This window comes from Pristiophorus japonicus, chromosome 16, assembly GCF_044704955.1.
Source record: "Pristiophorus japonicus isolate sPriJap1 chromosome 16, sPriJap1.hap1, whole genome shotgun sequence".
Taxonomy (NCBI): Eukaryota; Metazoa; Chordata; class Chondrichthyes; family Pristiophoridae; genus Pristiophorus; species Pristiophorus japonicus.
The window spans coordinates 82,841,349-82,862,428 of NC_091992.1; the positions used below are offsets into that span (position 1 = coordinate 82,841,349).

Genomic DNA, 21,080 nt, shown 5'->3' on the forward strand with positions numbered 1-21,080 from the left:
GGTGTGGCCTCATCAATACCCTGTATAGCTGTAGCAAGACTATACTCCATCCCCTTTGCAATAAAGGCCTAGATTCCAATGTAACCCCACTTTTTAAAAAAAAGGAGGGAAAGAGAAAACAGGGAATTATAGACCGGTCAGCCTGACATCGGTAGTGGGTAAAATGATGGAATCAATTATTAAGGATGTCATAGCAGCGCATTTGGAAAGAGGTGACATGATAGGTCCAAGTCAGCATGGATTTGTGAAAGGGAAATCTTGCTTGACAAATCTTCTGGAATGTTTTGAGGATGTTTCCAGTAGAGTGGACAAGGGGGAACCAGTTGATGTGGTGTATTTGGACTTTCAGAAGGCTTTCGACAAGGTCCCACACAAGAGATTAATGTGCAAAGTTAAAGCACATGGGATTGGGGGTAGTGTGCTGACGTGGATTGAGAACTGGTTGGCAGACAGGAAGCAAAGAGTAGGAGTAAATGGGGACTTTTCAGAATGGCAGGCAGAGACTAGTGGGGTACTGCAAGGTTCTGTGCTGGGGCCCCAGCTGTTTACATTGTACATTAATGATTTAGACGAGGGGATTAAATGTAATATCTCCAAATTTGCGGATGACACTAAATTGGGTGGCAGTGTGAGCTGCAAGAAGGATGCCATGAGGCTGCAGAGTGACTTGGATAGGTTAGGTGAGTGGCCAAATGCATGGCAGATGAAGTATAATGTGGATAAATGTGAGGTTATCCACTTTGGTGGTTAAAAACAGAGAGACAGTCTATTATCTGAATGGTGACAGATTAGGAAAAGGGGAGGTGAAACGAGACCTGGGTGTCATGGTACATCAGTCATTGAAGGCTGGCATGCAGGCACAGCAGGCGGTCAAGAAAGCAAATGGCATGTTGGCCTTCATAGTGAGGGGATTTGAGTACAGGGGCAGGGAGGTGTTACTACAGTTGTACAGGGTCTTGGTGAGGCCACACCTGGAGTATTGTGTACAGTTTTGGTCTCCTAATTTGAGGAAGGACATTCTTGCTATTGAGGGAGTGCAGCGAAGGTTCACCAGACTGATTCCCGGAATGGCGGGACTAACATATCAAGAAAGACTGGATCAACTGGGCTTGTATTCACTGGAGTTGAGAAGAATGAGGGGAGATCTCATAGAAATGTTTAAAATTCTGACGGGTTTAGACAGGTTAGATGCAGGAAGAATGTTCCCAATGTTGGGGAAGTCCAGAACCGGGGGTCACAGTCTAAGGATAAGGCGTAAGCCATTTAGGACCGAGATGAGGAGAAACTTCTTCACCCAGAGAGTGGGGAACCTGTGGAATTCTCTACCACAGTAAGTTGTTGAGGCCAATTCACTAAATATATTCAAAAAGGAGTTAGATGTAGTCCTTACGACTAGGGGGATCAAGGGGTATGGCGAGAAAGCAGGAATGGGGTACTGAAGTAGCATGTTCAGCCATGAACTCACTGAATGGCGGTGCAGGCTCGAAGGGCCGAATGGCCTACTCCTGCACCTATTTTCTATGTTTCTATGTTTCCTGATCATTGCTGTACCTGCATACTAACCTTTTGTGTTTCATGCACAAGTACCCCCAGGTACCACTGTACTGTAGCACGTTGCAATCTTTCCCTATTTAAATAATAACTTGCTCGTTGATTTTTTTCTGCCCAAGTGCATGACCTCACACTTTCCAACATTATATTCCATTTAGCACATTTTTGCCCACTTAGCCTGTCTATATCCTTTTGCAGATTTTTTGTGTCCTCCTCACATATTGCTTTTGTATCATCAGCAAACTTATGTTACACTCGGTCACTTCTTCCAAGTTGTTAGTATAGATTGTAAATAGTTGAGGTCCCAGCACTGATCCCTGCAGCACCCACTAGTTACTGATTGCCAACCAGAGAATGAACCATTTACCCCGACTCTCTGTTTTCTATTAGTTAGCCAATCCTCTATCCATGCTAATATATTACCTCCAACCCCGTGAACTTTTATCTTGTGCAGTAACCTTTTATGTGGCACCTTGTCAAATGCCTTCTGGAAGTCCAAATACACCACATCCACTGGGTTCCCCTTTATCTACCCTGTTCGTTACATCCTCGAAGAACTCCAGCAAATTTGTCGAACATGACTTCTTCATAAATCGATGCTGACTCTGCCTGACCGAATTATGCTTTTCCAAATGTCCTGCTACTGCTTCTTTAATAATGGACTCCGACATTTTCCCAACCACAGATGTTAGGCTAACTGGTCTATAGTTTCCTGCTTTTTATCTGCCTCCTTTTTTAAATGGGGGCATTACATTTGCAGTTTTCCAATCTGCTGGAAGCTCCCCAGAATCCAGGGAATTTTGGTAAATTACAACCAATGCATCCACAATCCTTGCCACTACTTCCCTTAAGACCCTAGGATGCAAGCCATCAGGTCCAGGGGATTTATCTGCCTTTAGTCCCATTATCTTACTGAGTACCACCTCCTTAGTGATTGTGATTGTGATTGTATTAAGTTCCTCTCCCCTATAGCCCCTTGACTATCCACTGTTGAGATATTGTTAATGTCCTCTACTATAAAGACTGATACAAAATATTTGTTCAGAATTTCTGCCATCTCCATGTTCCCCATTACTAATTCCCCGGTCTCATCCTCTAAGGGACCAACATTTACTTTACCCACTCTTTTCCTTTTTATATACCTATAGAAACTCTTGCCATCTGTTTTTATATTTTATGCTAGTTTACTTTCATTGTCTATCTTCCCCTTAATCATTTTTTTTTAGTCATTCTTTGCTGGTTTTTAAAAACTTCCCAATCTTCTGTCCTCCTACTAGTTTTGGCTTCTTTGTATTGTAGAAACTATATCCCGTTATGTTTCTTTAAATCCAGCCTGGGAGGAATATCATAATCTCCAATGTGTTGTGCAGAAATCTGGACATTGGTCTTAGTTAGTGCATTTGATACCAAAAGCAATGATGCCAGATTTTGCTATTCTACACTTAAGAGTCACAATTTGATAGTGTTCTTTTATTGATTTCAATTGCATATCACTCCCATTCAAAAATGAGTTGCCCTGCCAGATAGCTGATTTTGTTTCTTTATTCTTTTTAATTCTTTATTCTATATTCTTCACACATCATAGGAGCATATGGAATTAGCACTACAATTTAGGAGGGAATCGGCCCTTGTAAAGCAACCATAACACCAGTTTTGAGAACCAATTTGTCACACTGTAGTTTCATCTAGATATAAATATTTAGGAAGTGAGAGAAGGGTTGGTCTATGCGACAGCCTTGCATATTCTAGCAATTGGATCCAATTTAAATATACCCAAGAAAAAGCTGTGGAATGTGTGGATCTACCCTTAAACTTGCCTCATGGGCTTCTTTCTGTGTTGGTAGCAAAGTAGGATGCACTCTACTAACCACTTGGCTATAAACTGTTTCGTCAGTTTTGCCTTGGTGCATGCCCTGGGGGCCTTTGGAAGGCTTGACAAAGAGCTGTGGACATGGATTTTGCCCTTAATCACCATTAGGTATTTTCTATTCAGGGAATTTGGGACTTCTATTAGCAATAAATTTGATCAACATGCTACCTGATCAATAACTTTATTAATGCAATGTTACACTGTCTTTGTGGTGCCATTTAAAGTCCATTCTAATGGTTACTCATGATATTTTTAAAAATTGAACAATTTTTCAGGGGGAAGATTCCATAGACCCTGGCTGTCCTCCAGTGGCAGTTATTCATATGTAGTAAGCCTTAACAGCATGTGTCAGACTAATCAAACATGTTGGGATCACAGCCAATCTCGATACTGTATTCTGAAATCCATGCATGCACAGTGAAGGTGATAAATGGATAGCAGGGACTTTGAATGATTTTTGCACTCTTCGACCGAGGGACAGTGAAACCAACTATACAGTGTCTACAACTATTCAAGCTAACATTAGATAATTCTACGCAGTATGGGATTGGAATCAGAGTGCACATTCATTACTGATTGGGTAAACTCAGTGAGCCATCTGGGAAGCTTTAGTTAAATGAATGGGAGAAACTATGGCAAATGGATTTCAATATCGACAAATGAGGGGTCATCCACTTTGGAACTAAAACAGATAGAACAGACTACCGTCTAAATGGTGAAAAGCTAGAAACAAAGAGACTTGGGATCCAGGTACATAGATCATTAAAATGTCATGGACAGGTACAGAAAATAATCAAAGGCTAATGGCATGCAGGCCTTTATATCTGGAGGATAAGAATACGAGGGGGTAGAAGTTATGCTGCAGCAATAACAAAGCCCCAATTAGACCACACTTGGAGTACTGTGGGCACCACACCTTAGGAAGGATATATTGGGCTTGGAGGGAGTGCAGCGTAGATTTACCAGAATGAAACCTGAACTCCAAGGATTACATTATGAGGCGAGATTACACAAGCTAGGGTTGTATGGCCTGGAATTTAGAAGGTTAAGGGATGATTTGATTGAAGCTTTCAAGATATTAAGTGGAACTAATGGGGTAGAGAGAGAGAGAAATTATTTCTGCTGGTCAAGGGGGCATAGTCTAAAGATAGAGCCAAGCCTTTCAGGAGTGAAGTTAGGAAACACTTCTACATGCAAAGGGTGGTAGAAGTGTGGAACACTCGTCCGCAAATGGCAATTGATGCTAGGTCAATTTTAAATCCGTGATTGAAAGATTTTTGTTAACCAAAGGTATCAAGGTATATAGGCCAAAGAAGGGTATATGGAGTTAGGTCACAGATCAGCCATGAACTCAGTGAATGGATGAACAGGCTCAAGGAGCTAAATGATCTACTCCTGTTCCCACGTTCCGATAGTTAGATCTTTAACTGTTATTTCTGGACTATAATGTGACTAAACTTAAAAGTAACTAACAACTGCAATGCTAGGAAAACAACAATTTTACCGTCATTATGGATTCAGTGGTCCGTCTGTCAAGGGATTTTGCTCGCCGAAGAGGAGGTACACCAGAAGATCGAAAACGTTGCTCTCTGATAGATTCCTTTTTCAATTCCTAAAGGAAAAATTTACAAGTTAAAATAAAATGCAGCCTCAATCTAGATGTCCATTCATGATATAAAATGACAGCACATCAAGTTTTGATTTCACCCCATTTCTGAATTACGAGTTCAGTCCGCCTCAATGTATTAAAACCTCGATTGCATAATGTAAGGATAATATTCCTCACTCTTTAAAGGAATTTAAATCTCCATATTCAATTTAGATTTACTTCTGCAAGGAAAAGGGGAGGAGCAAGTCAGGGAAGATATCCTGAACGATGATCCCTTAAATAAATTCACGGCCATATTGGCATTTTGGACAGGTAATCTCTCTTACTTTGTTGCATGTAAGGCCCCATTGTGGACTACACATTTTTTTTGAGGGGGAAGCAGTAGAGACATTGGCCGCGATTTCGCCACCCGTGGCGTGTCTGGTGCGGCCAGGATCAGTGGCGAGTGGGGAACCGGCTCCTTGTTCCAGCCCGTCCTCTCGAAACAATCTTCCCAAGACTGGACTTGTTAAGCCCGCCCTGCGAGGTTCCCAGCCAATTAACAGGAAGTGGGTCTGATGACTTAATTTGATGATGTGTCATCAGCCGGTTTCCTCAAAGGGACCATGCCCACATTCATTGAGGTGCTGCAAACACTGACAAGCGCTGCAGAGGTGCATGGCTGCACCCAGACTCTCCCTCCAAATGGTCCTCTTCCCTTCCAATGGGCGGAACAGACCTCCCCAGGACACCAACGCAGCCTGGTTGCACATTGCACAGAAGGGCACAAGCAGGGATGTCATCAGAAGAAGCTGACTGCAGTGGTGCAAACCTTTCAACGATCTCAGTAGATCGCGAAATGTTACTACTGCAAAGCCACACTCAACCTCATCCTGCTGTGCCACTCATCATATTCCCATCACTTTGCCTTCCCTACCTTACCCCTGAACATCCTTATTCATACTCACGCCAACTTACCTTGCACCCTCCCTCTCTACCTACATTATCACATCCCCATCTCACTAGCCACCCCTCACACTCGTCCAATCATACCAACTAACACCACACAAGGGTAGACACTTGGGTGCTTTAGCTAATGTTCATGTAAAGTTTATGTTGATGTGTTGTCAAACATTGAAATCTTTATTTTCAACACTTTGTGGCTTGGTGAGAAATAATAATCAGAAGTAACCTTGGTGGACAGTTAAGAGCAAACCCAACTGATAAAACACTTCGACCTTGCAAAAATGAAACTTGTGACCTCCTGAAAGTGTAACATGTTCCTGCCTACTGCATAGCCATCTAGAACAGTATTTAATGGCAGCTGAACAGTTTGAAGGACACATTAACACGCATTTTTGGTCTGTTAACGTTTCAGTCTTTACAATCCCTTTAGCTTGATTCAGCTACATGCACTCCACGATCATGAAGAGAGCAAATACCAAGAATCATTAGCTCGCTGTATACTTGTATAGAAGTGTAACCTTTTGTGCTCTGCAGGTACCGTTGCAGTCGATATTAGATTACTGCAAGCAGGTACCAATAATAATATTAATAATAATAAATAAAAAACTATTTATATAGTGCCTTTAACATAATAAAACATCCCAAGGCGCTTCACAACAGTGTTACAGACAAACATATAAATTTGACACCGAGTCACAGAAGAAATTAAGGCAGATGATCAAAAGCCTGTTTAAAAAGGTAGGTTTTAACGAGCGTTTTAAAAGGAGGAACGAGAGATAGAGAGACGTAGAGGTTGAGGGAGGCAGTTCCAGAGCTTGGGGCCCAGGCAGCTGAAGGCACGTCCACTGATGGTTGAGCAGTTATAATGAAGGATGTTCAAGAGGCCAGAATTTGAGGAGCGCAGACAACTTGTGGGATTGTGAGGCTGAAAAAGATTACAGAGATAGGGAGGGGCAAGTCCATGGAGTGATTTGTAAACAAGGATAAGAATTTTGAAATCGAGGCGTTGTTTAACCGGGAGCCAATGCAGGTCAGAAAGCACAGGGGTGATGGGTAATCATGACTTGGTGCGGGTTAGTACACGGGCTGCTGAGTTTTGGATGACTTCAAGTTTACGTAGTGTGGAATGTGGGAGGCCAGCCAGGAGTGAGTTGGAGTAGTCAAGTCTAGAGGTAACAAAGGCATGAATGAGGGTTTCAGCAGCATAAGAGCTGAGGCTGAGGCAGATAAAAGATCCTCTTGGAATGAGTGATCACAGTATGGTTGAATTTGTAATACAGATTGAGGGTGAGGAAGTTGTGTCAAAAACAAGCGTACTATGCTTAAACAAAGGGGACTACAGTGGGATGAGGGCAGAGTTGGCTAAAGTAGACTGGAAACACAGACTAAACGGTGGCACAATTGAGGAACAGTGGAGGACTTTTAAGCTCTTTCATAGTGCGCAACAAAAATATATTCCAGTGAAAAAGAGGGTGGTAAGAGAAGGGATAACCAGCCGTGGATAACCAAGGAAATAAAGGAGAGTATCAAATCAAAGACCAATGCGTAGAAGGTGGCCAAGGTTAGTGGGAAAATTTTAAACAACAGCAAAGAATGACTAAAAAAGCAATAAAGGAAAGATAGATTACGAAGGTAAACTTGCGCAAAACATAAAAACAGATAGTAAAAGCTTTTACAGATATATACAACGGAAAAGAGTGACTAAAGTAAATGTTGGTCCCTTAGAAGATGAGAAGGGGGATTTAATAATGGGAAATGTGGAAATGGCTGAGACTTTAAACAATTATTTTGCTTTGGTCTTCACAGTGGAAGACACAAAAACCATGCCAAAAATTACTGGTCATAGTAATGTGGGAAGGGAGGACCTTGAGACAATCACTATCACTAGGGGGGTAGTGCTGGACAGGCTAATGGGACTCAAGGTAGACAAGTCCCCTGGTCCTGATGAAATGCATCTCAGGGTATTAAAAGAGATGGCAGAAGCTATAGCAGATGCATTCGTTATAATCTACCAAAATTCTCTGGACTTTGGGGAGGTACCAGCGGATTGGAAAGCAGCTAATGTAACGCCTCTATTTAAAAAAGGGGGCAGACAAAAGGCAGGTAACTATAGGCCGGTTAGTTTAACATCTGTAGTGGGGAAAATGCTTGAAACTATTAAGGAAGAAATAGCGGGACATCTAGATAGGAATAGTGCAATCAAGCAGACGCAGCATGGATTCATGAAGGGGAAATCATGTTTAACTAATTTACTGGAATTCTTTGAGGATATAACGAGCATGGTGGATAGAGGTGTACCGATGGATGTGGTGTATTTAGATTTCCAAAAGGCATTCGATAAGGTGCCACATAAAAGGTTACTGCAGAAGATAGAGGTACGCGGAGTCAGAGGAAATGTATTAGCATGGATAGAGAAGTGGCTGGCAAACAGAAAGCAGAGAGTCGGGATAAATGGGTCCTTTTCGGGTTGGAAATCGGTGGTTAGTGGTGTGCCACAGGGATCGGTGCTGGGACCACAACTGTTTACAATATACATAGATGACCTGGAAGAGGGGACAGAGTGTAGTGTAACAAAATTTGCAGATGACACAAAGATTAGTGGGAAAGCAGGTTGTGTAGAGGACAGAGAGAGGCTGCAAAGAGATTTAGATAGGTTAAGCGAATGGGCGAAGGTTTGGCAGATGGAATACAATGTCGGAAAGTGTGAGGTAATCCACCTTGGGGAAAAAAAAGGAAAAGGGAATATTATTTGAATGGGGAGAAATTACAACATGCTGAGGTGCAGAGGGACCTGGGGGTCCTTGTGCATGTATCCCAAAAAGTTAGTTTGCAGGTGCAGCAGGTAATCAGGAAGGCGAATGGAATGTTGGCCTTCATTGCGAGAGGGATGGAGTACAAAAGCAGGGAGGTCTTGCTGCAACTGTATAGGGTATTGGTAAGGACGCACCTGGAGTACTGCGTGCAGTTTTGGTCACCTTACTTCAGGAAGGATATACTGGCTTTGGAGGGGGTACAGAGACGATCCACTAGGCTGATTCCGCAGATGAGGGGGTTACCTTATGATGATAGATTGAGTAGACTGGGTCTTTACTTGTTGGAGTTCAGAAGGATGAGGGGTGATCTTATGGAAACATTTAAAATAATGAAAGGGATAGACAAGATAGAGGCGGAGAGGTTGTTTCCACTGGTAGGGGAGACTAGAACTAGGGGGCACAGCCTCAAAATACGGGGGAGCCAATTTAAAACCAAGTTGAGAAGGAATTTCTTCTCCCAGAGGGTTGCGAATCTGTGGAATTCTGTGCCCAAGGAAGCAGTTGCGGCTAGCTCATTGAATGTATTCAAGTCACAGATAGATAGATTTTTAACCAATAAGGGAATTAAGGGTTACGGGGAGCGGGCGGGTAAGTGGAGCTGAGTCCACGGCCAGATCAGCCATGATCTTATTGAATGGCAGAGCAGGCTCGAGGGGCTAGATGGCCTACTCCTGTTCCTAATTCTTATGTTCTTATGTTCTTATGGAGGCGGGCAGTGTTAGAGGTGGAAAAAGGTGTTCTTTGTTATGCCGCAGATATGTGGCTGGTAACTCATTTCAAGGTCAAATATGACACCTAGGTTGCAAACAGTCTTGTTCACCCTCAGATTGATGCTAAGGAGAGGGATGGAGTCAGTGGTTAGGGAACGCAGTTTGTGGCGGGGACCAAAGTTAATGGCTTCGGTCTTCCCAATATTTAATTGGAGAAAATTTCTGCTCATCCAATACTGGATGTTGGACAAGCAATCTGACAATTTAGATACCAAGCAGGGGTCGACAGAAGTGGTGGCGAGGTAGAGCTGGGTGTCGTCTGCGTACATGTAAAACTGACTCCGTGTTTTCCGACGATATCGCCAAGGGGCAGCATATTGATGAGAAATAAGAGGGGACCAAGGACAAATCCTTGGGGGACACCAGAGGTAACGATGCGGGAGTGAGAAGAGAAGCCATTGCTGGAGATTTTCTGGCTACCATTAGATAGATAAGAATGGAACCAGGCGAGTGCAGTCCCACACAGCTGAACATTGGTGGAAAGGCATTGGAGGAGGATGGAATGGTCAACTATGTCAAAGGCTGCAGACAGGTCCAGAAGGATGAGGAGGGATAGTTTACCTGTGTCACACTCACAAAGGATGTCATATGTGACTTTGATGAGAACAATTTCTGTACTGTGGCAGGGACAATAAACAAGTAAGTTGCCAAATTAAATTTCAACATTTTGTAATAACCCCTAAAACAACATTTGGCATGCCAAACTGCATGATTTTACTGCTCATTAAGCCTCCTGTGGTAGGATTTATTGAGGACATACCAGACAAATGTAATAATTAACTCCATGGACAGTTGGCAGACTTGTAGAAAATCAGTTTGTGTCACAAACTGATAGATTTGTAGTTAAGTGACATGAAATTAATCATTACTAAAGTATGTATATATGTAGAACAAAAACTTAATAATTGCAAGATATTGTGACTTGTCAAGTTCATATTAACCCCTCAACAATCTAGCTAAGCACAACATGATGTTGAATACATGTGTGCACACTACACAGAAATAAACCACCAGCATAATGTGCTTCAAGGGAAACCTGAAAAAAAGTCACACGCAGACGGATATTTCTTTTCCCTGTCAAATTGTGCTGTGTACTGGATTTCATACTTTCAGAATGATAAGATTCAGAATTGGACTGTTTCTATATTATCTTCTCAAAAAAACAAAGTAGTAACAGAGTAGAAAGTATTTCTTAAAAGGACACCTGTAAAGATGAGCACTTTAGATATCTCCCCGCCCCACCCCCCCCGCCAAAACAACTGGTGGGAGATATCAGACTTTTTTTCTCTATTGTTGCTACAAAATCTTCCAGTACAATGGAAAGCAAGTCTGCCCCATAGTGGATTGTATTGCTGATCACTCAGCACATGTCAATGATGTATCGCAGAGTTAGTAGTAACTGGAATTCTTTTCTTTTAAACTGGGACAAGAATCCAAAACTGAAATGAACTTCAAATTCAGGAACAGCTGAGTTTGCACTGATGTCCAGCAGGCACTGAATTTTATAGTATCTGACACCATCCTGAAAAAGATGTCCATTAACTAAAACAATCAGCCACATGATAAGCTCAGTTGGTAAAGACACTGTGTGGTTCAATACATAGCAGGAAGGTCCTAGCTGGGTTCAATCTGGGTCTGCGCCAAGCATGGCAAATCTATGCCAGGATGATGGTGAGGGGACGATATTGACCTCTGCGCTCCTGGGCTTGGTAGAGGTAAGGGGAAAGGAAAGAAAAGAAATTACAGCCAGGCATCCCATACTTGCTCACTATCCAATGATCTCTGCTGGAAAGATTGTACGTGTGGATTAAAACATTTTTTTTTGGAAGGACAGCTTTGGATTCAGCTGTAATGTTCTCATCCTTCGCCTGCTTCACGATGACATGCAGGCCATGATCCTTACCAACGGATCCATTACAGACCCATTTCACGTCCAGACCGGGGTCAAACAGGACTGCGTCATCGCTCCAACTCTCTTCTCAATCTTCCTCGCCGCCATGCTCCACCTCACAATCAACAAACTCCCTGCTGGAGTGGAACTAAACTACAGAACCAGTGGGAAGTTGTTTAATCTATGCCGCCTCCAGGCCAGATCTAAGATCACCTCAACCTCAGTTGTTGAGCTGCAGTATGCGGACGACACCTTCGTCTGCGCACATTCTGAGGCTGAACTCTAGGATATAGTCAATGCATTCACTGAGGCATATGAAAGCATGGGCCTTACGCTTAACATCCATAAGACAAAGCTCCACCAGCCTGTCCCCGCCGTACAGCACTGCCCTCCAATCATCAAGATTCACGGCGCGGCCCTCGACAACGTGGACTATTTCCTATATTTCGGGAGCCTCCTATCAACAAAGGCAGACATTGATGCGGAGATTCAACATCGCCTTCGGCCGTCTGAGGAAAAGTGTTTGAAGACCAAGCCCTCAAATCTACCACCAAGCTCATGGTCTACAGGGCTGTAGTAATACCCGCCCTCCTGTATGGATCCGAGGCATGGACGACGTATAGAAGGCACCTTAAGTCGCTGGAGATATGTCTCTGCAAGATCCTGCAAATCCCCTGGGAGGACAGGTGCACCAACATCAGTGTCCTCGTCCAGGCTAACATCCCCAGTATTGAAGCACTGACTACACTCGATCAGCTTTCCTGGGCAGGCTACATAGTTCGCATGCCAGATACTCCCCGAAACTCCCTAAGCAAATGCTTTATGCGGAGCTCCTTCATGGTAAACGAGCCAAAGGTGGGCAGCAGAAACGTTGTAATGACACCCTCAAAGCTTCCCTGGTAAAGCGCGACATCACCACTGACCCTGGCCGAAGACCGCCCGAGGTGGAGAAAGTGCATCTGGGAGGGCGTTGAGCTCTTCGAGTCTCAACGCAAAGAGCGTGAAGAGGTCAAGCGCGAAGAGGTCAAGCGCAGGCAGCGGAAGGAGCGTGCGGCAAACCAGCCCCACCAACCCCTTCCCTCGACGAATGTCTGTCCTACTTATAACAGGGTCTGTGGCTCTCGTATCAGACTGTTCAGCCATCAAAGAACTCACTTTGGGAGTGGAAGCAAGTGTTCCTAGATTCCGAGGGACTGCCTATGATGAATGTCCTCTGCGGTTGCCTTGGCTGAGGACACTAGTCCCTTGGCTCACACATGAATAATGGTCTCTTGGTTCTGTTGGCTCTGAGCAACCTTCAGTGCCTATTCTCAAACATGACCATAGAAAAGGGAAGAACACTGGGGAACAAAACTTGATGACATGGTTGCTGGTAGCCCCTCATGCATGTTGGTAACTAAATTTTGAGTCAGAGCTACACCAGGTAATTTTAACAAAGTATGCTCCCCCTTGCAGCAATGTTTTTTCTTCAAGTGTTATTTAAATGAACTCAACTTCAGTGTCTTTCTTTTGATCCAAACAGGATTAAGAGACTGCCCATCCATACGTTTACCAGGGTTCAATTAAAAAAGGGGGAAAAAAAAGTAACGTTAATGAAATCCAGATGCATCAATCTCCAGGGCTAGAAACAATGGGCCCAAGTTTCCACATGATTTGCGCCTGATTTTTAGGAGCAACTGGTGGAGAACGGACTATCTTAGAAATTGCAATTCTCAACATTTTTTTTCCTGCAGTTCTAGTCAGGTAGAACAGTTCTACTTTGGAACAGAATTTTTTCTTCAAAAGGGGGCGTGTCCGGCCACTGACGCCTGATTTCAAAGTTTCCACAGTGAAAACGTACTCCAAACTAAGTTAGAATGGAGCAAGTGAAGATTTTTGTAGAACTGAAAAAACCTGTTCTACACATTTAAAAAAAACAGGCGCAGGTTACAAATTAGGCGTCCAGAACGAGGTGGGGGGGGCGGGGGGGAAGGGAAATCATTAAATTCTACAATAAATCCTTATTTATACTTCTACAAATATTATACAAATAAGTCCAACCTGAATAAACATTTATAAGCAAAGAAAAGAGTAAATAAACCATTTTCCTACCTGTGTGAAAGTGCTTCAGCCACGGAGAATTCTGCAGTCAGCCTGAGGCGCCCGTTCTTCCCGCCAGGGGGGGGGGGAAAAGAGAGAGGAGGCGCCCGTTCTTTCCCGCGCGGGGGGGGAGGAGGCGCCCGTTCTTCCTGCCGGGGGGGGGGAGGGGAGAGAGAGGAGGCGCCCGTTCTTTCCGGGGGGGGGGGGGGTGAGAGGCGCCCGTTCTTTCCCACGGGGGGGGGGGGGGGGGGGGGGGAGGAGACAGTGAGAAGGCTGCAAGTGCTGATGGCAATGTGCTTTTATTTAAAAAAATGTTCAAAAATTAAACAGCTACAAAGAACTACAAAAATGGCCGAGTGCCAATGTTTTTTTTCCACACTACGCGTGCGCGAACACTACAACGCGCACGTGCAGCGTTGCCGGCAGGAAAAAAACTAATTTAAATAGTACCCGCCCCCTCCCACTTACAAAATCGGCGCGAGTGTAGGCTCCGCCCCCCTGGGCGCCGCGCCAGGCAGACAAGGAGCTGCAGAACGCTCCAGAATCGCGAGTTTTTATTTCCGGCGCCGTTTTAGGCGCGAAAAACGGGCGCACAGCTCAGAGGGGCGCCCGTTTTTTATCGTGTGGAAACTTGGGCCCAATATTCTGTTATTTGATCTTTTGTGATCAAACACATCTGCAGACCACATTAACAGTTAAATAGTCTAATTTTGGCCATGGCTATTTACAACAAAACATCTTCCATAGCTCAGCTCCAATGACTTTCCATATTATCCCTGCACTTTTGCCTGAAAGGAAGAGCAGTGTCTAATATATTTTGAGATATTAATGCAGCTGCAACAAAGGCCTGCTGTTATCAAGCAGTATCATAGAATCATAGAATGATTCAGCCCGGCTCTTTGGTAGAGCTGTCCAATTAGTCCTACTACCCTGCTCTTTCCCCATAGCTCTGTAAATCTTTTCCCTTTAGGTATTTATTAAATTCTCTTTGAATGTTACTATTAAATCTGCTTCCACCACCCTTTTAAGCAGTGCATTCCAGATAACAGCTCACTGTGTAAAAAAAAAAATTGTTTCCTCATATTGCCGATCACATTATATCTGTATCCTGCCACTGGAAACAGTTTCTCCTTATTTACTCTATCAAATCTCCTCTACTCCAAGGAGAACAACCCCAGCTTTTCCAGTCTCTCCATATAACTGAAGTACCTCATCCCTGGTACCGTTCTAGTAAAACTCTACGGCATCCTCTCCAAAGTCTTGACAGCCTTTCTAAAGTGTGGTGCCCAAAATTAGACACAATACTCCAACTGAGGCGTAACCAGTGATTTATAAAAGTTTAACATAACTCCCTTGCTTTTGTATGCCATTCCTCTATTAATAAAGCCAAGGATTCCATATGCTTTTTAAAAAAACAGCCTTCTCACCTTGTTCTGCCACAGTCAAAATTTGTGTACAAACACCCCCAGGTCTCTCTGTTCCTGCATCCCCCACTCTTCTTACCAAAATGCATCACTTCGTACTTCTCTATGTTAAATTTAATTTGCCATGTGTCTGCCCATTTCATCTGTCTGTGAATATCCTCCTGAAGTCTGTTACAATTCTCCTCATTGTTTACTACATTTCCAAGTAACATAACCAACTTCTTTTGATATCCTCAAACAAGAAACATGAAGCTTGAAGGATTTATAAAAGCCAAAGCTAGCTGAAGCCTCAGAGCGAGTTATCTCTTTAAGCATACTCACAGCCTCTTATCTCTCTCTTTAAAAAAAACCTTCTCACTTCTTTTCATTGGGGTTTGCCATGCACACACACACACACCTAATCTGCTAATTAACAAATGCAAAAAAAAAGGACTATACATGGAGTATGCATTTTTTCCAACAGCATTAAACAGTCAATATGCACAAGAATGTTCTTTGCACTGCTAGATTAATCTAGATAACATTGCTCTTAGATAGCTACAATATAGTTTTATTAAAAAGGAATGATGGTAAATAGATAGGCTGCTAATAGATTCTCTTTCTCCATTACCATATTTCTCCCACCCTTCTTTCCTGCAGGCATCGATTCCTGTTAGAGCTAAAATGTATGGGAGCCAGATACCCGTCACAGCCAATCCTCATGTGCAAGTTGAGACACCAACTATTGACAGTGCATTCAACCATGCGGGGTGGACAGCTAAGCTGTCCTCACCTAAAATCCACACCTCGGGTTTCAGACTAATTGTAGCACCCCAACTGTAACCTTGATTGAGATCAGTTAACTCAACTGAGCCTGGGACCTTTTGACCTACGTGGCTCAGCTACATGTTGTCTTTACCTACTGAGCCACGAGGTCGCTTGTAATTCCTACTTTTGTCAGATTTTACTGCAAACCTCTTAGTTTGGAAATGAATGACCCACTCGCCTGTTATGCCTTTCACAATGAATTACCCTCGAGAATGCCAAACAAAAAAGGATATGTTTTACAAAGAAATTCTTCGCTTGTATAATAGTCTTTTTGTCAACTGGAGATCTGTTTAAGAATGGGCCAACTAGGAATGGAGCAACAAATTTACGAAAGGACGGGCAGGTAAAGACAAGCTAGTTTACTGAGCTTGTCCTCAACAGTCATGGTGCACTTAAGCATTGTGACCCGCAGTGTTCCCTCCCACTAGCAGTCTTGTAATCTCTTGAGAGATTCAAAAATAGATTAAAAAGCCTCGGCCAATTCAGGAGAGAAAAATTTCAAATTCCTCTCCAACCTGCAAAGATAATCAAAACAAGTTCAGGAGATCAGTGACCATGAGGTACATCACCTAACATCCCATCTATCTTTTCGACACAGTGATATTAGCCACAACATGGAATTCGTCCAGCTCTTTTTTTGAACGGGTGCAGCGAATCCGCACTCATCAAACGAACTGGCAACTTGTTCAAAGTGTTGTGTAATAAAAATCCTCCCGACATCTAACTTGGTTCGATGCTTACATTGTTCATATGCATGACCCCTCATTTCCCCTAACCTATCTTGCTAAAATAGTCTGCCACATAGCTACAGTCTTGTCCCTTCAATATTTTAAATACTTCAACAAAAATTGCCCCAAAGTTTACGCCTTTCCAGAGTAAAAACACCCAAATCTCTAAGTCTATCGTGGTAACTACAGGGTTTTAAACTAGGGATCATTCTAGTGGCCCTCCTTTGTACCTTTTCCAGGGCCTCTATATCAACCACCCTGTGAGGGGACTAAAACTAGACACAACATTCCAAATCTGGCCTAACCAGGATCTTATACAAGGACACAATGATTCTTTTTATTTTATACTGGATCATCATCGCTAGATACCCTAGTACTCCTATTTCCGTTTGCAATAACCTCGTGGCACTGATCGTGTGTAGCTTCAGAATCTCAACCTCCTCCGAAAGCACCCAAAAGGGCAATGGCCCAATATTGCAAGACCCTTCTTTATGTAGGCAGGACCACTGATATCTTCCAGACCCAGCTACACCTAAGGGACAATCGGTAAGTTACCATGACCACCCAAACAGCGCATTTTTCCCAAGATTGTGCAGAACTGTATCAACAAGCCGAAAAAGGGTAACTTTGAAGGTATGAGGCGTGAATTGGCTAGGATAGAGTGGCGAATGATACTTAAGGGGTTGACAGTGGATGGGCAATGGCAGACATTTAGAGACCGCATGAATGAACTACAACAATTGTACATCCCCGTCTGGCGTAAAAATAAAAAAAGGAAAGGTGGCTCAACCGTGGCTATCAAGGGAAATCAGGGATAGTATTAAAGCCAAGGAAGTGGCATACAAATTGGCCAGAAATAGCAGCGAACCCGGGGTCTGGGAGAAATTTAGAACTCAGCAGAGGAGGACAAAGGGTTTGATTAGGGCAGGGAAAATAGAGTACGAGAGGAAGCTTGCATGGAACATTAAGACGGACTGCAAAAGCTTCTATAGATATGTGAAGAGAAAAAGGTTAGTAAAGACAAACGTAGGTCCCCTGCAGTCAGAATCAGGGGAAGTCATAACGGGGAACAAAGAAATGGCAGACCAATTGAACAAGTACTTTGGTTCAGTATTCACTAAGGAGGACACAAACAACCTTCCGGATATAAAAGGGGTCACAGGGTCTAGTAAGGAGGAGGAACTGAGGGAAATCCTTATTAGTCAGGAAATTGTGTTGGGGAAATTGATGGGATTGAAGGCCGATAAATCCCCAGGGCCTGATGGACTGCATCCCAGAGTACTTAAGGAGGTGACCTTGGAAATAGCGGATGCATTAACAGTCATTTTCCAACATTCCATAGACTCTGGATCAGTTCCTATGGAGTGGAGGGTAGCCAATGAGACCCCACTTTTTAAAAAAGGAGGGAGAGAAAACAGGGAATTATAGACCGGTCAGCCCGACATCGGTAGTGGGTAAAATGATGGAATCAATTATTAAGGATATTATAGCAGCGCATTTGGAAAGAGGTGACATGATAGGTCCAAGTCAGCATGGATTTGTGAAAGGGAAATCATGCTTGACAAATCTTCTGGAATTTTTTGAGGATGTTTCCAGTAGAGTGGGACAAGGGAGAACCAGTTGATGTGGTGTATTTGGACTTTCAGAAGGCTTGCGACAAGGTCCCACGCAAGAGATTAATGTGCAAAGTTAAAGCACATGGGATTGGAGGTAGTGTGCTGACGTGGATTGAGAGCTGGTTGTCAGACAGGAAGCAAAGAGTAGGAGTAAATGGATACTTTTCAGAATGGCAGGCAGTGACTAGTGGGGTACCACAAGGTTCTGTGCTGGGGCCCCAGCTGTTTACATTGTATATTAATGATTTAGACGAGGGGATTAAATGTCGTATCTCCAAATTTGCGGATGACACTAAACTGGGTTGCAGTGTGAGCTGCGAGGAGGATGCTATGAGGCTGCAGAGTGACTTGGATAGGTTAGGTGAGTGGGCAAATGCATGACAGATGAAGTATAACGTGGATAAATGTGAGGTTATCCACTTTGGTGGTAAAAAGAGAGAGACAGACTATTATCTGAATGGTGACAGATTAGGAAAAGTGGAGGTGTGTTGGATCTCTTAATTTCCAATGAAATACGAACTCCGATGGTAGTTTTAACTTTTTAATCTTGGCAGAGAGCAACAAACTGCTGGCTGATTGCCAGTTCCTTTTTCTTACTGAAACCACATGGTCAAAATGGCTGTATTTATGCCTGGATCAATTTACAGAAAAGAACTCGCCTTCTTTGACCTTATTGGCTCACTACCCAAGGGTCCTAAAATGTCAAGTTGATTGATGCCTTAATGCAACATGCTGAAATGCATGTAGCATCTCTGACTTGTTGTCTGTGAATTTTCACAGCCTGTCTAAATGCAGCCTGTTTGAATTCTCTATCAAGGTGCAACGAGACCTGGGTGTCATGGTACATCAGTCATTGAAGGTTAGCATGCAGGTACAGCAGGCGGTTAAGAAAGCAAATGGCATGTTGGCCTTCATAGCAAAGGGATTTGAGTACAGGGGCAGGGAGGTGTTACTACAGTTGTACAGGGCCTTGGTGAGGCCACACCTGGAGTATTGTGTACAGTTTTGGTCTCCTAACTTGAGGAAGGACATTCTTGCTATTGATGGAGTGCAGCGAAGGTTCACCATACTGATTCCCGGGATGGCGGGACTAGCATATCAAGAAAGACTGGTTCAACTGGGCTTGTATTCACTGGAGTTCAGAAGAATGAGAGGAGAAACGTTTAAAATTCTGACGGGTTTAGACAGGTTAGATGCAGGAAGAATGTTCCCAATGTTGGGGAAGTCCAGAACCAGGGGACACAGTCTAAGGATAAGGGGTAAGCCATTTAGGACCGAGATAAGGAGAAACTTCTTCACCCAGAGAGTAGTGAACCTGTGGAATTCTCTACCACAGAAAGTTGTTGAGGCCAATTCACTAAATATATTCAAAAAGGAGTTAGATGTAGTCCTTACTATGAGGGGGATCAAGGGTTATGGCGAGAAAGCAGGAATGGGGTACTGAAGTTGCATGTTCAGCCATGAACTCCTTGAATGGCGGTACAGGCTCGAAGGGCCGAATGGCCTACTCCTGCACCTATTTTCTATGTTTCTATGTAGTCTCCTGTAAGTACCCTGTGACAAAACTGCAAAAAGACTTCAGAAAAACGACATTATATACACAGCTTGTTAAATTTTAGTTGAATAGTTTTCAAAAATTACTGCTTCCCCAAGGGCCTGTTTTCAATTTATTTTAAATATAAAATTTCACTATAAGGATGCACATCCCCAATGTAGTCAGTTCACCAGCTCCTCTTTGGAATCCCCATCCAGTCAGGCTCAGTAATGATAGTAACAGATAATACTGACACGATCTATAAACAATGCACTGCTGTGAAAACGAGGTCAATCTGTAACTGAGCAGGAGTGTACAGCTGCAAAGTACTTAGCTGCTGCCCTCAAAATAAATAATAATCCTTGTGGAGCAGCAAATGCAGGTTTCTACATACCTTATGAAAGGTGGTTACAATTATTTTTAAAATGGGGGTTTAGGTTGTGTATTGCCTGTGACAGCATCACCATTTTATTTATTCTGCTGCTAACTACTCACAGTTATGACAAGCCTTGAATTGATCGTCAGCAATGTTGTTGCACAAATACTTACTGCGCATATCGAATTACTGTCTCCACTATTGTAACTAAGGCATTAGCCTATTTAAAACAAACATATTAAGCATTTGCACAGTAACACTGTCGTTTCCAGGCTGCTCCTTATAATACTGTACCACCTGGACATGTTTCTTTTCTGGAAAACCAGCAGAAACAAGTCAGATTGTTGATAGCTTTTGGAAATCCATTAAAAAAAAATTGTTTAAATTATGAGAAGTACAGTTTGAAATGCAAATGCTTTGAGGCTATCCATTCATTTTAACATTAATGCAATCATATATGGCTTAGAGCAAAGGAAGGGCCTATGTCCCACCCACACTTGAAAAATGTAATTGGTTTGTCCCTTTCTTTCTATTCCACACTTAGTTCTGCCCAATTTAACCATGTAGTAACACCACACCCTACCTCATGGAAAAACTAGAAGCTAATGATATTTCAATTAAGACATATAACAGAATAAAACATGCTGAATGCAAGTAAAAGACTCATTTATTCCTGGTGCCCAAGTGATGTTGATACACAGCTCTAAGTGCGCTACAGTTGTGTACTGTGAAACTAAACTACAGAACCAGTGGGAAGCTGTTCAACCTTCGCCGTCTCCAGGCCAGGTCCAGACCACTCCAACCTCTGTCATCAAGCTACAGTACGGTCCCGGCGTCTGTGCACACAGAGGTTGAACTCCAGGGCATAGTCGACGTATTTACCGAGGTGTATGAAAGCATGGGCCTTACGCTAAACATCAGTAAGGCAAAGGTCCTCCACCAGTCTGTCCTCGCCGCACAGCACTGCCCCCCAGACATCAAGATCCACGGCGCTGCACTTGACAACGTGAACCACTTCCCCTATCTCGGGAGCCTCCTATCAACAAGAGTAGGCATTGACGGCGCGA

The 21,080-nt window shown here is 43.3% G+C and overlaps 1 protein-coding gene across 4 annotated transcripts in view; it reads right to left on the reverse strand.

Moving 5' to 3' along the window:
* Positions 1-21,080, reverse strand: part of LOC139226625 (putative leucine-rich repeat-containing protein DDB_G0290503) — a 465,741-nt gene that overhangs the window by 98,085 nt on the left and 346,576 nt on the right. For all 4 annotated transcript variants that reach the window (XM_070857512.1, XM_070857513.1, XM_070857510.1 and 1 more), the window contains one exon: positions 4,926-5,033. In XM_070857512.1, the coding sequence (XP_070713613.1) occupies positions 4,926-5,033 (108 nt within the window). The remainder of the gene's footprint in view (positions 1-4,925; positions 5,034-21,080) is intronic.